Here is a 17,452-nt window from a genome sequence, read left to right as displayed (position 1 = left end):
GTTATTTTTATTTTTTTATGACTTACTTATTACCTCTATATCTGTTTACTGGTATGTGTATTTACCAAACCGCAGTAGTGCAGCGTGGTGAAGTATGCTCCGTACCCCCTCCGGTTGATTGAGGTATGAGGTTATGTCATGTTATGTGTATTCCTGCCTAGCGCGCGCCTAGAGCCTTGTCTGATTGTGATCATGATTACATTACCATTGCAAACTATAATAAAATTATAAAGGTTTTCTTACCTCACACAAATACTTTAGATCAGTTGTCACAAATGTCGACTCCAGAGTCGCCACACGGACGTGTAATAGAAAATAAGAATAAATAATACGATTATAAATTCTCAATCAGTTTTTCAATCGCTTTCTAGCGATATGAACTAAAGAAATTGTTTTTCTTCTTTTCTTGTTCGAATTACAAAATGCACGAGAAGCTGTTTTTAATCTGTGCTCTAACAACTACGGTGTATGCATCTAGTTTGGATATTGGTGCCACTTCTGGAGATCTGTTTAGTAAAGTGTACGAAACACGAGTGATAAAGAATTCCTTATACAATGTGAGACGAACCCAGCACGTTTACTACAAGTTACCATTTCCAGGACAAAAGATAAAAGGTATATATTGTTAGATAGAAAAGAAACGGTCGACCTAATTGTTGGCAACACCAACACAATTTAAAAATAAAAAATATAGTTTGTTAGTCTGACGTCACGACATGCCATGTCAGCTGGGGCTAGTGGACTGTATGTGTAGATGGTGAGGTTGAGCTGCTTTCACTGCACTAATTAAAACACTCGGAGACTTGAATAAACACTTTTATTTCGCGTAAATTATGCGAGCAACAATGGAGCTTACAACGATGATGGACGAAATGTAACAGGAAGTGACGTCAGACTAACAAACTATATTTTTTATTTTTAAATTGTGTTGGTGTTGCCAACACTAATATCGACTGATACATCACTAATGAACGTCACAACACTAGCTTGCGGACTTTGACAGATCTAATTGGGTGGTTGGTAAATTCTGATTACTAAATAAAGACAGATCTAAGACTCACGAAACTCATTTTCTTTTTTCTATTTAACTTATTTATATGAATTTTAATCAATAAAAACGCAGTAATAAGTTAGATATTTCATCACGTTTCCCTATGACCACAGTCTGCTTTTTCATATAAATTCCATAGTAATTTCGTGTTTTGACGTTTAGTAAAAAGTACCTAACTTATTTGACTACTTAGTTGGAAACAAGACTATTCTTACCGCGCATTGACACGATTGTAGAATGTTATCTTATTGAAATATAATCAATAATTATAATGAACTGGTCATTCTGTTTAAAATACTATGCTATAAGTATACGTCCCACGTAAAATAAAAGAAAATAGTTAAGTATTTATAACCTTTTTTCTTTTTGTGATGAAAGGTATAGTTGTTCGAGATCTAAGCAAGAAGCGCAGGCGCAACGAGGATGCACAAGCAACTATAGTTCGTGGTGGCCTGTGTCACGACTACGTGGAAATTAAACTGATGGGCACAGACGTCGACATTGGACTAGAGTTCCTTATTCAAATCTACGCATGAATTAGGTAGTTACAGGGCACTAGTTACACCATACCATGCCCTTGAAGTGAGAGGAAAGCGTTATATTAACTGAGCTACCACGGCTCTAATACCTATTATTATTTTTATATAATTTAACAATAAAGTGAAATAGAATTATAAGAATTATTACAATTAAATTGTTCAAGCAAGTTCGTGTGTATCTATGTGTGGGTGAGTGCGTGTGATGTGTGGGAGAGTGTGTATGTGTCAAGGTAGAGTATCAGTATTACACCCACTTTAACTACCTACTATACCTACCCATACTCCCACCCCGTCCTACTCCTGTATGGTTACTTTTTGGCCGGAAATTAACGCCCTCAATCAATATGGTCCCTGGGCTAGGAAGCATTAGAGTCGGACTCTCGGTTACTATTTGTGATTATAGTTCCATATTCCACGTTTTTGTTAAAGTTGGTCATCGACCTTCAACCCACATGAAAAGAAGAAAACGGCTTGTATATGACTATACAAAATGTGAATGCCAAATAAAAACGCCTACATAAAAATAATAGCAACGACATTTTGTGACGATACTTGCGTCACGTTATTACAATTTGAGCAGGCGTTTAAAGATTCGAAACCGGAACTTCACTGATCTTTCTGGGAATGTCGTAAAAACCGACAGAGGGTTTGTGTCCTTTCTAAGATGATGGGCATTACATAGACCTTAAACTTTTCGGCATAATCCTTCTGGGACTTCGTATAAAAACTGGTTCTCCTACCCCGAAAGGTCAGGACTGTAAGATTCAAATTCAAAAATACTTAATCTTTATTTAGTAGATAATATTACACTTGGAATCGTCATTTTTTACATAAGAACGTCTCATCCGCCTCAAACACCTGCAGCTTCTCGCAACCTGTATAGCCGAAGAAAAGTAGCAGCACGAACTAAAACCCCCGCACAGGGACCTAGTCGTTCTTAAAAAAAAAAAAATCTTATTATACAATTTCTAAAAAAAAAAATAAGATGATTCCCCGCTTCGGAGCGCACGTTTAGCCGTTAGAACACCACCAGCGTGGTGGAGTATGCTCCATACCCTCTCCGGTTGATTCAGGGGAGGCCTATGCCCAGCAGTGGGACGTGTATAAGCTTTTTATGTTATTATTATACAATTTAGTAATTTGGCTGCCTAATATCAGTTCCCATTCCCAGACAATTAATTCCATGCATTCATATCTTCTATAATAGGCTAGTTTCCAACTAGTCAAATCAGTTACTTTTTACTAAACTTCAAAACACGAAATTGCTAGGGAAATTGTATGAAAAAGCACGCTGTGACGTCAAAGAGGAACGTGATAAAATGTCGAACTTATTATTACGTTTTTCTTGATTAAAATTCATAAACAAGTTAAATAGAAAAAAAGAAAATGTTTTTCGTTAGTTTTAAATCTGCCTTTATTTAATAATCAGAATTTCATAATTTATCTTGAACCTAGTACACGACCCAATTAAAATCATCAATGTATTTCTTTAGAATGTCTAAGTCTTGATACTAATTAAATGACTGTCAAATAAAATTTTAATGGCGGAATTACGTCACAATACCAGTAATAAAGTAATTAATTATCTTTTTGAAATCGTTCAGTTATAAAATCGTTCTTACTTTAGTGGGGTATAAATATGAATAAATCATTGTAACTTTTAGGAGGAAAGAGGAGGAAACTTATGGCTCAAAATAAAATAAAAAGTTTGGAAGATAGCCTCTTGATTTGTGACGGCGAAAGAGAAGGACATTTATAGAGCTACTATTACTAGATGGTGATATGGTACCAGAGAGAGACAGTGTAATTAATTATTTTTGCTTTTGAATAGTTAAAAAAGAGCCGTGGTTGCCCGATCGTAATGTAACGTAATGTAAACAGCCTATATACGTCCCACTGCTGGGCACAGGCCTCCCTCAATCAACTGGAGGGAGTATGGAGCATACTCCACCACACTGCTTCAATGTGGGTTGGTGGAGGTGTTTTTACGGCTAATAGCCGGGACCAACGGCTTAACGTGCCCTCCGAAGCACGGAATCATCTTACTTTTTCGGATAATCAGGTGATTCAAGCCCGATCGATGAATATAAAACTAATTAAACAAAAAAGTAAAGAAATAATCAAATAATATTTTTTATAACTTTTTTTTTAAGTTATTTTTATGTTGCAATTGTCAACAAGCTCTATATAAATATCGTGAGTTAATTTCAATCTATGGATTCCACATTAACTATAATAAAGACGGGCGTGAATATAATGGCCCATAATAGTATTTAAGTAGTCCTAATGACGGACCCACATTAAAAGGGCCAGACCCTTTTTTTCTTGCCACAGAACTTAGACAGACCTCGGGGGTTAAAAAGCCACATCGAAGCAATTCATCTAAAAAGCAATATTGCTATTTGACATTTGTTTGCATTGCGCACTCACTTTTATATGCGCAAATGTCAAATTGCAATATTGCTTTTTAGATGAAATTGCTTCGATGTGGCCTTTTTAACAGGACTAGAAATAAATAAAAAGAAATAAAAATAGAAAAAGATCGACACAACATTGGGTACTACAGTTAGGACACACAAATGCTACAGAAGTATAACCCTGCTACCTGAACTAGGAGACCTGTATCTCAGGAAGCAGTGTTCAGCAATTACATCTTTTATAACATCGGTTTAGGCAGACCATTGTTAAACTGAATTTATTTGACAATAAACTGTGCTTAAATAAGAACAAATAAACATGCATTTTGTATACTAGACTAGAATTCAAACTTTATAATACATACATAGGTAAGTACATACATTTACGATTGTTTTTTTTTTACATACCTATTTACATAAGCTCACGACTATATCCCAACTGGGGTAGTCAGAGGGACTTCCGTCACAAGATAGACTAAGTACCCACGCGTCACCGAGCTTTCTGTTAGACCAACATGATAAGTGGTGAGCCGTATCGCCGTCTATAATGGTCGAGCCAACAGTGTTAGTCTTCTTCTATCGTGTGGGTTGTGAGGTGGAGTACCAACCTCATCAACCCTGGTTTCAGGGTCACTATTGAGCCGCCAAAGGCCCCTGACATGGCTCATGTAACGACTAACTTACTTCAGTAAGTAGTAACCGGGACCAACGTAACTGTGTTAGTGAAAACTGCACTTAATATAAATGAATAACTGATTAGTGAAAGTTCGGTAGGTACCGGGGTTCTAACCGGCTCTCCCCGTTTAAGAAGCAAGCCGATGAACCACAGGACTTTAGTGACTTATTGTATATTTTCCGCAAATGACATTAACCACTTGGCCGGACAAATCAGGAGCGCTAAGGGCTCTCACATGGTACAAAATTTAAGACATCAGGTCAGAGGGTGAAGTATACATAAAGAGATAAAACGAACTTACCTGTAAGTGGGGTTCTACCTCAATTATACGAAGTTCCTTGTTCGAGACGGTTAACAGTGTAGTCTACGAGTGTAGTCTACACTGTTAACTGTCTCGAACAAGGGGCGAGTATAATTACATATTATGTTAGTTCTAAGTCTCGCAAAGAAGAATATTCACTACAGGCTTACCTAAGGATCTCCAAAATAATTTTAAAACACACTATTATTCTTAACTTATCACTGCGATAAATACTCAGGTTATCTACCTCTTATCGCCACAACGTGCGATAACTACGTCATTATAAATTAATCTGTTCAATTAATCAAACATTAGGGCCGAAATAATTACCTAATTATCAGTATCTACAAAGAATTTAGTTTACCATGACTCTTTTTCAACTTATTTGTTTCGATTTATTATGAAAGTGGTAGTGTGTAGAGTAATTCTTTTTCTTTTAATTTTGAGTTACAAATGTTTGGAATGCGCTAGTGTATTGGAGCTGGGGAATGGAGAGAGTTTCGCTAGTGACGATCATATGCCATCTTTAAATGATAACAGGATAAATGCAACCCATTATAGAACTATCAAACGATATAGGTGTGCTTCAGAACTAGCAAGTGAAGACGGTAAGCACATAGCATAGAAATCAGATTTATTTATTCAATGTAATTATCATGGATAAACTTGTTGAAGGTCAATGTAACAGTTTTGAATTTACGTCATTTCGCGAGGTGTTATGGCTGTGGAGAAGAAAAGACAAGAAACTGCAACAGCAACACATCTTTTAAATCAATGAGGGTATACATTACAGGTTATTTAATAACTAGAGGAATTAATACCAGATATTTTTATCATTTAGGTAATCATTAGTCATAATCATAATTTATTGCAGGTCACAGTTTTACATTGGTGGTAGGTATAAGATATAGTAGGTACATTGTGACACCCTGATAGGGCACGGCAATTCAAGTATAGCATTTATTAAGTATTTACGTTTATCTGTACAATGAGCTATAAATAACTATAACTAATTATATTTATATTTATACAATATATTTAACATATTATTATAATATACAAATAATAATAATGTATGGTATTTCATATTATAATAAAATCAAAATTTATCAAGTAGTTACATTTTTTTTATTTTGTTATTTTTACCTTTATTTATATTATGCCAGGTTAAGAATACAATACTCGAAACCGGCGAGCATGTATGAATGAATTGAATTAATCTTATAATAAGTCTTTTTACATAAAGTATGTGAAGCTTCACATGGGCCTTAAATTTATTTTCTGACAAATTCAAAATATTATCTGGTATGTTATTGTAAAAACGTATACATAACCCCAAAAAAAGATGAATTTTATTTACTTAATTTTATTCCTTGTATTGTAAGTATGCTTTTCACAGTTTCTCGGAAGGAGAGATACATTTTTACGTGCATACATAAGGTTTTCATAAATAAGTATATTGACTTGCGACTGTCATAAACTTACGCATGCGACTCACAGACAGAATGACAAATAATTCTAACATGGATATGGTGAAACGACAGACGACTCCAAAAAATCTCGATTTATTTAAATTAATTTGAATACGGGTAAAAAATTTGACCACAATTTTTTACTTGGGTTGAAACTAGCTTGCCTATTGCGAGGTTTTGTTAACCAAAATCACTTCCGAATGTGATATTTAAAAATACACTAACATTATTTACATTACACCATATAAGTATACTTCGTTATATGCTTCATCATGCCCCTAGCATTATCCGGTTTTTCACAGGGTCCGCTTACCGAACCTGAAGATTTGACAGGTCCGGTTTTTTACAGAAGCGACTGCCTGTTTGACCTTTCAACCCGCGAAGGGAAAACCAGCCCAATACAGGTTAGGTCACCTGGACGCGGGCCATTTCTCGGGAATGTGGGTTTCCTCACGATGTTTTCCTTCCTTCCTGGACACTTGAATTCGACAATCATTGGATTGTCGCTGGTCGCGAACCTGTGACCTTAAAGTGAGAGGCAAGCGTTCTACCAACTACCACGGCTTTGATTGTATTTATATAAATACTATAAGTGCTGTATTTATATAAGTACTTGTTTTTAATTGTCTTACAGAATCCGTCCAGTTGATCTATGGTACTAAATCTTGGAGGTTTCCAAAACAAGATGTTAACCTCACCCTCACTTATCCAGTATCCAAAAATAGTAATGTAAGTACCTCTAAGTAATGAAGTAGTGTAATGTAATGTAATGTGGAGTGTAATATGGAATATGTCAAATGTAGACTATGATGTCAAAGGTGGAATATAGGTGGAACCAGCCAAATGACGATTGCTCATTTATCGCCCTTAAACATCTTAACTCTTTTCCGAATTTGCCAAATATAGGATCTTTCGAATGTAGAATCTGTCAAAAGCAGAATCTGTCAAAAGCAGAATCTTTCGAATGTAGAATCTGTCAAAAGCAAAATCTGTCAAATGTAGAATCTGTCAAAAGCAAAATCTGTCAAATGTAGAATCTCACTTGATATCAATTCAGAATCGTGGGCTCAATCGTCCCTCAAAGTTTTCGTTACGATGTCAGTAACACCCTATAGATTTAGTAAGTATATGAAATAAAGTATTTTCTATATACATACTTAATTTCTTTACAGACTAACTACATCTTAACGTCGATGGAAGTGGTACTATATTGTGATGGAACGCAGAGCTCAGGGTATATCACAGAGGGTGGGATGAACCAAGTAAGGATCTAATATAATAATATTAAAATTCAATTTACAAGTAAGCATATGAATGTCTGCACATACTTTGCCTTATAGTCACTATGGCTCGCCTCCTAAAACATAGGACTTAGGCATATACTTTACCGTGCGTGGGAAGGCACGTTAAAATCACCTCCACCAACCCGCAGTGGAGCAGCCTAGTGGTGAATGCTCCATAGAGCATGCTCCAGGGGATAAGTATGTCCCCTCTGGTTTATTGAGGGGCGGCCTGTGCCCAGCAGTAGGACGTATACAGTCATGAGCAATATAATGTACCCACTTTAGGACTCTGTCGCACTAACATATTTGACATTTAGTGAGACTTACAGTTCAATTTGTCAAAAAAGTTAATGTGACATGGTACCAAAGTGTATACATATTAATGCTCGTGACCGTACAAGGTGTTAGTAACATCGTAACGAAAACATAGAGGGAATTTTCCGTCGCAAAAGTACCTATGGAACTGAAATAAAAAAAACACAAAAAAAATCATGAATTTTCCGACTGAAAATACCACTTGATATCAACTCAGAATCATGGTCTGAACCATCACCCTCAGTATTCGTTACGGTGTCTCTAACACCCTGTATAGGCTGCTTATGTTTATACCCTATATGCCTACCCCTTTGAGGATTCAGGTGTGATGCTATGTTTATCTTTTTTTCTCTCAGGACTTCATCAGCATGACGTTTACGCTTCCTGGCGTCACACAACTGTCGTACCAATTCTGGCTGTATGGTATACCGAAGACCTGCATCCATTATAATACTACGCTTAATAAAAACATTTGTGGACCCTCATATTTACAGTTTACTTATTTTTTACCCACTAGTAAGTAGTGTCCTTGCCCAGGGATATGGGTGAAGACCTCAACGGTTGCAGAGGCGGAGATGGAGCCATCGGCACGGCAATGCACAACGGAATAGGCAAGTCACAGGGACTGTAACCTGCAACCTGACAGAGGGTAGCAGTAACTGTCAGTACTATGCAGAGGCTGAGGACAGGAGTCTCTGGGCGCCATCCGACTCGCGTCAGGCCAAGTACTGGGGCGGAAGGAAGGCAGGAGGGAAACTACTGCCCTATTTTTCCCTAAAAAGTAGCATGGACAATGTTACACAGACATCTGTGGCTCTTAAATTAGTGATGATTACTCATCATTGGGTGACCACAAAAAAAAAAAGTTTTCATCTCGAGCTCCTCCGTGCTTCGGAAGGCACGTTAAGCCGTTGGTCCCGGCTGCATTAGCAATCGTTAATAACCATCAATCCGCACTGGGCCCGCGTGATGGTTTAAGGCCCGATCTACCTATCCATCCATAGGGAAGGCCCGTGCCCCATCAGTGGGGACGTTAATGGGCTGGTGATGATGATGATGATGGGGTTATGCTAGGTTATAAGACTGATAAATAGTTATACGTACAACCAGCTGCTGTGGTTAGTCCAGGGTTCCCGTCGTCTTCTGGTCTCGTTCTCAGCAGCCAGTATCCACACGAGGGCCGACAGCAGCACAAGGAACCGGAACACTGTCCCCGACGCCATCTTGTCGAACACGACGCTCACAAAATGGCCGACGTCACATGACGCGTTTGCGCGATTTCGGTAAATACGAGTGCTTGTAGGTCTTTTTACATTTTTAAAGCAGTTCTTTCTTTACACACAGATATTTTGTTTATTAGTTTTTTCACATTTTTTTGGAATTTACTCGATTTTATTTAAAATTGGGTCTATTTATGTTTTACGAATAATAATTTATTAATAACTAAGTAATTAAATTATTTTGTCTTGCTTCTCAGACGGGGAGGTTCGAACCGGCCGAATCCCGGACCCGTACTTCCACCAATGTGTTATTAATTTATTGACCATTATAAACGGCGATATGGTTCACCAGTCACCATCTATCACGTGGGTCTAACAGAAAGCTCGGTGAGGTGGGGGCACTTAGTTCATCTTGAGATTGATGTACCTCTGTCTACCCCGATTGGGATATAGTCGTGAGCTTAAGTTATGTTATGCTGAAGTTTAATTCGCTTAATATAATTAAAACACATAATAACGGGTTCTTATCGCGCTTAAGGATATGAGACTCCCGATATTTAGACACTGTTGCAAGTGCCATGATCACGGGATGACTGACGATTGGAGTGGAGTAGGTAGATCCATAATTTTCTACGGACAGACATATCTGTCTACCCTCTTTCTTCGCTTTATATCGCTTCGCTTTATAGCTATTTATATCTGTTAAGTAACTTTACTTAACTTTACTTAAATTTCTTATTCACCATAAGTACCTTTTATTCAGTGAAAGAATATTTAAATTTAAAGTTACACCCGTTTATTTAAATTAAGGTTAATTGTTTTTTGTGTGTTATTAATTTATTGACCATTATAAACGGCGATATGGTTCACCAGTCACCATCTATCACGTGGGTCTAACAGAAAGCTCGGTGAGGTGGGGGCACTTAGTTCATCTTGAGATTGATGTACCTCTGTCTACCCCGATTGGGATATAGTCGTGAGCTTAAGTTATGTTATGCTGAAGTTTAATTCGCTTAATATAATTAAAACACATAATAACGGGTTCTTATCGCGCTTAAGGATATGAGACTCCCGATATTTAGACACTGTTGCAAGTGCCATGATCACGGGATGACTGACGATTGGAGTGGAGTAGGTAGATCCATAATTTTCTACGGACAGATATATCTGTCTACCCTCTTTCTTCGCTTTATATCGCTTCGCTTTATAGCTATTTATATCTGTTAAGTAACTTTACTTAACTTTACTTAAATTTCTTATTCACCATAAGTACCTTTTATTCAGTGAAAGAATATTTAAATTTAAAGTTACACCCGTTTATTTAAATTAAGGTTAATTGTTTTTTGTGTATTTAAAATATCTATTGTTATTTATTTTTTTGAGACAGATTTATTAAAGATTAAATGTTCCTTTAATTATAAATTATTTAATATTAAAGGTAAGGTAAGGTTCATCATATCCATCTTAGGACTTCGTATCAACAGTGGCTGCAAGTTGTCTTTGATTACTTGTGGCTCTGCCCACCCCATTTGGGATTACGGGCGTGAGTTTATGTATGTATGTATGTATTTAATATTAATATTCGAACGCTGTATGGTTGAGTGATGGACTTTTATTGATATAATGTATGTATATTTAAGATCTTTTGTACCACTCTAGAGCGAATAAATTTCATTTCATTTCATTTCTAAAAGCAGGATCGTAATAATTTTATCTATGTTTTTTCTTACTTCACCGATCTTTTGTCCTGTTCCGTCCTAAAGTTATTACAATTCCCAAATATCTTATACGTAGACATTAGTTCCGCCTTTGCTCGCTCCATTGTGTGGTCAAAATTACTACGAGATACTTTGACTTCAATTTTTTTAATCATTTCGATGGCATCTATTCATGGTGTCTATTGTATATTTCGTATTATAATTATAGCGTGAAGCGGCTTGGAGACCTTAGTGGGAACGAACATTTGTGTATGATATTCTAACATTACATACATAAAAAAAACATGCCTATTTCCTGTTACACCAATAGCCTGATGTAGATCCCATCGAGCTTTCTGTTAGACCAACGTGATAGGTGAGCCGTATCGCCGTCTATAATGGCCGAGCTGTGTCAGTGAAAATTGCGCTTAAGATAACTTAATAACTCATCGGTGCGAGTCCTATACCGGTACGATCCCGTACCGGCGCTCCCCGTTTGAGAAGCAGGCATGTGACACACAGGACTATAATAATATAATGACATTTAAGAGATTCGATTTTGTATACCTAAAGCATTATAGGTAAGTACTTAAATGTACGTACAATAAAAAAGTGGGTTTTATTTCTGTAAATCTATAACAAACAAGTTACAGGGGCTTCCCTAAAAGTATCATAAATAATATAATATGCAAATAATATAATATGAATTGTATGAAATGAATACCCGTTGTGTCTTTAAAAAATAGAATTTAAATTTAAATATTAGAATATACCTATTAAAAATAAATTATGGATTGTTTCCGAAATTATAAAAGTGTTAAGATAAGTAATGTTGAGCTATATGTAATATACACCTATATTATTAATTATAGTGTATACTATATTAAATTATAATACACAGTTCTCAATCGTTTTCAATTTCCAAAAAGTATAATGCTTATTTCACTTTTATTATTCTTTACTCTATATGAAAGCACTAGACAATTGTATCATTTTAGCAATTAGGTAAAACTTGATAAACATTCATTGATTTTTCGCTTAAAAACTTTTGAAAGGATTGATTTGATGTGAAACTGATTATTCTCAACGATTAACAGACGCGCGAATCAAATGAGCCACAGACATTCCAGTACAATCAAAACATAACCAAGAAAAAAGCACAAAAAGTTCGCACTCAGATAACTTACTTATAACTTAAACTCACTTAAAACTTTCACTGCTTAAATATTACTTTATTAAGCGTTGCAATTGCTTATGAATCGATTTTTGACACTGTTTCTATTGAAAGATTGTTCAGAATTCGAGTTAAGTTACGATTAAGTTTCGAATAAGTTAGGTTAAGTACAGGCGTGCGGCCTGCTCTGATTGTGAAACCAGACTGGAGACAGACTACAGAATACAAACGTAAGTATTTCGTTCTAGTTACTAAACTTGCTTACTTATTTGAAACTAACCTCTAAGTTGGCTTAAGTTGCGAGTAAGCTCTAGTAATATACGACAGATAAAATGTAGAGTTTACAAATATACCTACTTACCTACCGTTTTCATAAAAAAAATCGAAACACCGCGCCATTTTGTGTAACGTGCGGATTGTCAAAACAAATGTTAAATACAAGTACCTAACCACTCGAAATAATATAACGAATGTTTTTTATTTCCCTTATAGTATTACAAAATATAATATTTTTACTTAATTTGTTTTGTTTGAGGAGCTTTCCACCGAAATAAATTATTGAATCATAATTATAGACTCACAGCCAGGATTGATGAGTTCAGTCATTGACCTTAAAACTACAACCCAAAGTAAAAGATTTTGTTTTTGATTTTGATCTACTCTGAACCGGCGTGCGTGTATGAAGCGATTGATGAATGTGGAGGAAGCAAGAGAAGTGTGTCAGGATCGAAGCAAATGGAATTCTATAGTCTCTGCTTACCCCGGTGGGAAATAGGCGTGAGTTTGTTTTTATTATTGTATAAAAAACTGGAGGCGGCACGGAGCTACTCCACTGCTGGTCGGTGGAGGTGTTTTACGGCTAATAGCTGGGGCGGACAACAAGAGGGAAACCACTGTCCTATTTTTCCCTAAAAAAGTAGCAGCGACGCTCTTAAATTAGATGAGCTGAGACTAACAACTTTACGTGCTCTCCGAAGCACGGAATCTCGTTACTCTTTCGGATAATCAGGTTCACGAAAGTTAGATTATCCGTGCTTCGGAAGGCACGTTAAGCCGTTGGTCCCGGTCACTACTGATGTAAGTGAGTAATTGTTACATGAGCCATGTCAGGGGCCTGGTGGCTCAATCATAACCCTGACACCAGGGTTGTGAGGCTGGTATTCCACCTCACAACCCACATGATAAGAAAAAGATCAGGTGATTCAAGCCTGCAATGTCCTTACCAAATAAAGGACAGTCTCAGAAACTGACGCTTCGCTCCGGTTGTTTGAGGGGACGCCTGTGCCCAGCAGTGGGACGTTTATAAGCTGTTTATGTTATGTTATTTTACGAATTGTCTTTCTGTTTATCGATGTTACGAACAACAATAAACGTAGAATATCGTAAGTGTTTGACAATACTTAAATAATAAAACAATAATAAAATTGTTTGCTTAGACGAACTTGAAGTGCTCACCTACTTACTAAAGAACTCTTTCGTCAGACAAAACATCGTGTGGAGTTTTTTTTTAGTTATTGTAGATTTGCCTTGGATGGCAGTCATTAGTTGGCTAGATAGGTAAATGGAGAGAGTTGAGTTTTTTTTTAACGTGACTTATTGTGGATTTGCCGCAGATGGCATTAACTACTTGGCCGAACAAAGGAGAGAGCTGAGCCAGCCGTGTTGTAAGAAAGTCAGGAATATCAAGTGGTATCCCGAGGTCCCTGCCTTCCCCAATTTGAAGATACCTACTTTATGTAGATATACTTATTCTTTTTTAATGTTTATATTTATGTATAAATAAGATAATGGTGCTGATTCTAGGGGGTTTAAAAAGGCCACATAAAATCAATTCATCTAAAAAGCATATATGTCTTATCTCATTTTATCTTAATATTGTTATTTGACATTTGTGTGCAATGCGCACTTACGTTTACATGCGCAAATGTCAAATTGAAATATTGCTTTTTCAGATGTATTGCTTCGATGTGGCCTTTTTTAAACCCCCAGTAAACAACATCTAAGTTTATTGTAAGTTACACCTGTCATTTTCTTATCTTCCGAAAAGGAACCGCACGGGAAATCGTCAGGCATAAAAATTTATGGAACACACGTCAATTTTAGGCAGAATTAAAAAAGAACCCTACCAAAATGTTATATGGACCGACAGAATTTAATAAAGTTGACAGCATCACTCCATAACCCCTAATGGGGTGAGCAGAGCCACAACTAATCACAATTTGAAATCACTGATGGGTAATGATAACCCCTACGGTGACAAGAGATCAGCTTATCGCTGATAAAAATTGTCCATCATGTTAAAAGAAGAAAGGACACAATCCTTCTGTTGGATTTTACGAAATGCTCGTGAATGCCCGGAAAGACAATCAGCTGAACATTATCTTTTTTCGCTGTGAGTCCCGCAAATATTCCGGATATTCCTGTTCTAAGTTATATTCTAAGTTATATAAAATAAAATAAAATATTCACTATAGTAAGAATACATACAATACTTACTTATAATAATAATGACTCTACCACCACGTAAGCGCGAAAAAGTTCGAAATCTATGGACTCTAGTTAAAATAAAGCGCCCTCTATGAAAATTATAGAGAATCATATCAATCACGTCTCTGTTCTTACAGTACACTCATTTTCATTGTTTTAGAGAAAATGGTGCTACTCGCCGATAGATGGCGCTTTTTTAGTTTTTCTGCTCGCCGGTAGATGGCGAACAATGAGTTAATTTCCACCTTCCACATTACTTTTATTTAAGAAATCCCTATAATAACTAATAATTATTAATATTTGAGCATTTTGGTGACATTTCGGAAAGAATATTTGCGGTCACACTTGAGATTGAAGTCGATTCCTTGATTGATGGGATACTGACCTACGACAAAGTAGGTATTTATTTATCATGGTGGGTTAATAATTATCATACTAATGTACCTATTATGTCATCGTCTAAGATTGTCCAACATCTGAAAATAAAATATATATCTTTTTACGAATTTTCCGACAGGAAATTCCACTTGATAAACTCAGAATACCTACAGAATCATGTTCTGAATCAAGACCCACAGTATATTCGTTACGGTGTCACTAACACCCATACTCTTATGGCTACCTGTACGCACTTGTACGGGGTGTAAGTGACATAGTAACGAATATTGAGGGTAATGATTCAGCTCATTATTCCGATTTAATAATCAAGTTGAATTTTCCATCGCAAATTATAGAACTGTACGTAATAAAAAAAAAAAGAAAACAAAAAAAAAAAACATGAATTTTGCGACGGAAAATTCCGCTTTATTTTAACTCAGGATGATAAGATAAATCATCCCCCTCAGTATTCGTTACGGTGGTACTAACACCCTGTATACTATCATCAGTGTCTAGTTATACATGTGTAATAAGTATGTCCATAATCTGCAGTTTCCTTTATAGCAAACAGGATAAGATCTTTACGATGGCAAGTTAGCTGCATAAGTTTATTTACTCTTCGAAATTGTATGTAGATACCATACAATTTGGTACGATATACACAATTAGTATTGTCTATTTACTTACCTACTGTTTATTCTATGACGATAGCTAAGGTCAAAAATAAATCTACTTATATAAAAACTTACCTATGTTAGCTTCTTCTATCGTGTGGTTTGTGAGGTGGATGACCAAAATCATCATCCTGCTGTCAGGGTTATTATTGAGCCACCGGAGGCCCTAACATGGCTCGTGTAATGACTGACATGATTACATCAGTAAGTAGTAACCACCAATGGCTTAAAGCGCCTTCCGAATTATGTATTGTCGGAATAAAGAAGTGTCGGATTTCCATATTGTCGAAGTAAAATCTTGTCGGATAACAGTTTGTCGGACTTCAGTTTTTAACCCGAAGCATGGATCATTTTACTTCTTCTTCTTTTAATCCTTTTATCATCTTACTTATATAAAGATATTTTTAAGCGCTTTATTCTGTGGTTGAGATAGAGACGGGAGTCACTGGTTCACCGGTCCTGTGGTTCACCGTCTTTCTTCTCTGGAGGGCGCTGGTTCGAACCTTGGCTCTGGATTTGCACCAGTTATTAATTTATCTCAAGTGCAGTTTTCACTAACACAGTTGGCTCGACCATTATAGACGGCGATACGGCAGAAAGCTCGGTGAGATACGTGGGTGTTTAGTTCATCAAATTCAAAAATATCTTTATTCAGTAGGTACATAACGAACGTCTCATCCGCCTAAAACTACTGCAGCTTCTCACAACCTGTATAGCCGGGGAATAGAAGCTGCAAGAAAAACCTCGGCACAGGGCCTTAGACGTTCTTTAAAAAAATAAAAATAAACATAAAATATTGGTATACAATTGAGTAATTTAGCTGCCTAATATCAGTTCTCAGACAGTTAATCCCATGCATTCATATCTTCTAAATAATCACTAACTTTATAATAACCTTTTTTGTAAAGTTTTTGTTTAACTACTGTCTTAAAACAGTTGAAAGGCAAATTCTGAATGTCAATGGGAATCTTATTGTAAAAACGTATACATTGCGATGGATGTACCTCTGACTACCCCATTGGTATATAGTCGCTTATGTTATTGTATGAATAAAAATAAACTTGCTTTACAAGTCAGTCGATTTCATAAGATTACTAAATCTTTTAAGGGGCAATGTTTTTACAATAAGATTCCCATTGACAGTCAGAATTTGGCTTTCAATTGTTTTAAGACAGTAGTTAAAAAAAAACTTTACAAAAAAGGTTACCTATTATAAAGTTAGTGATTATTTAGAAGATATGAATGCATAGGATTAACTGTCTGAGAACTGATATTAGGCAGCTAAATTACTCAATTGTATACCAATATTTTATGTTTTTATTTAAAGAACGCCTAGGGCCCTGTACCGAGATTTTTCTTGCAGGTTCTTTTCCCCGGCTATACAGGTTGTGAGAAGCTGCAGTAGTTTTAGACAGATGAGACGTTAGTTACTTATATAAAATATGACGATTCAAAGTGTAACTATGTTACCTACCGAATAAAGATATTTTTGAATTTGAATTTGAATATGGGATAGAGCACAGAAGATAGAGTTCATTCGTGATATTCTCTCGTTTAAGTTATATTTATCTACCTACCGCGGCGACCAGATGCTTTGGGTCCCAGCCTCTCAGGTAGAAAAAAAGAGGCGCAAAAACCAGCCTGTCTACCGCTAAAGGCAGACTCGAGAAAAAAAGTCTGTGACTACGATGCGCCCGGAGGTACAATCTGTTTTTTTTAAACATCTCTTATTGTTATTCTTTGCAATAATTCGTGTTATTTATTTATG

At 36.2% G+C, this 17,452-nt stretch overlaps 3 protein-coding genes across 4 annotated transcripts in view; 2 read left to right on the top strand and 1 right to left on the bottom strand.

The window, feature by feature from the left end:
• The window catches only part of LOC126377576 (protein Wnt-5b-like), a 49,954-nt gene extending 40,562 nt beyond the window's left edge, over positions 1-9,392 (bottom strand). Inside the window, exon 1 of the mRNA XM_050025380.1 lies at positions 9,159-9,392. Within this exon, the coding sequence (XP_049881337.1) occupies positions 9,159-9,277 (119 nt within the window). The 5' untranslated portion in view covers positions 9,278-9,392. The remainder of the gene's footprint in view (positions 1-9,158) is intronic.
• LOC126377543 (uncharacterized) overlaps positions 1-17,452 on the top strand; it is a 394,831-nt gene that overhangs the window by 36,764 nt on the left and 340,615 nt on the right. The window lies entirely within an intron of this gene.
• Positions 137-8,593, top strand: LOC126377609 (uncharacterized). 2 transcript variants are annotated; one of them, XM_050025438.1, is made up of 4 exons: positions 137-615; positions 7,091-7,185; positions 7,629-7,718; positions 8,411-8,593. In XM_050025438.1, exons 1-4 carry the CDS (start codon positions 423-425, stop codon positions 8,576-8,578), a joined length of 546 nt encoding a protein of 181 aa, XP_049881395.1. In that variant the 5' UTR covers positions 137-422; the 3' UTR covers positions 8,579-8,593. The 2 variants fall into 2 exon arrangements, with proteins under 2 accessions (XP_049881395.1, XP_049881394.1); XM_050025437.1 differs by lacking the exon at positions 137-615 and adding an exon at positions 5,306-5,592.

This window comes from Pectinophora gossypiella, chromosome 23 (genome assembly GCF_024362695.1).
Source record: "Pectinophora gossypiella chromosome 23, ilPecGoss1.1, whole genome shotgun sequence".
NCBI lineage: Eukaryota > Metazoa > Arthropoda > Insecta > Lepidoptera > Gelechiidae > Pectinophora > Pectinophora gossypiella.
This window is presented reverse-complemented; position numbering and strand designations above follow the sequence as displayed.

What these genes read in the sequence shown, in the direction of transcription:
- LOC126377609 (XM_050025437.1), top strand. Translation starts at nt 5,385, where the DNA reads ATGAAAGTGGTAGTGTGTAGAGTAATTCTTTTTCTTTTAATTTTGAGT. An exon ending in AGAACTAGCAAGTGAAGACG is followed by an intron (nt 5,593 to 7,090) that starts GTAAGCACATAG and finishes ATTGTCTTACAG; the next exon opens with AATCCGTCCAGTTGATCTAT. An exon ending in CAGTATCCAAAAATAGTAAT is followed by an intron (nt 7,186 to 7,628) that starts GTAAGTACCTCT and finishes ATTTCTTTACAG; the next exon opens with ACTAACTACATCTTAACGTC.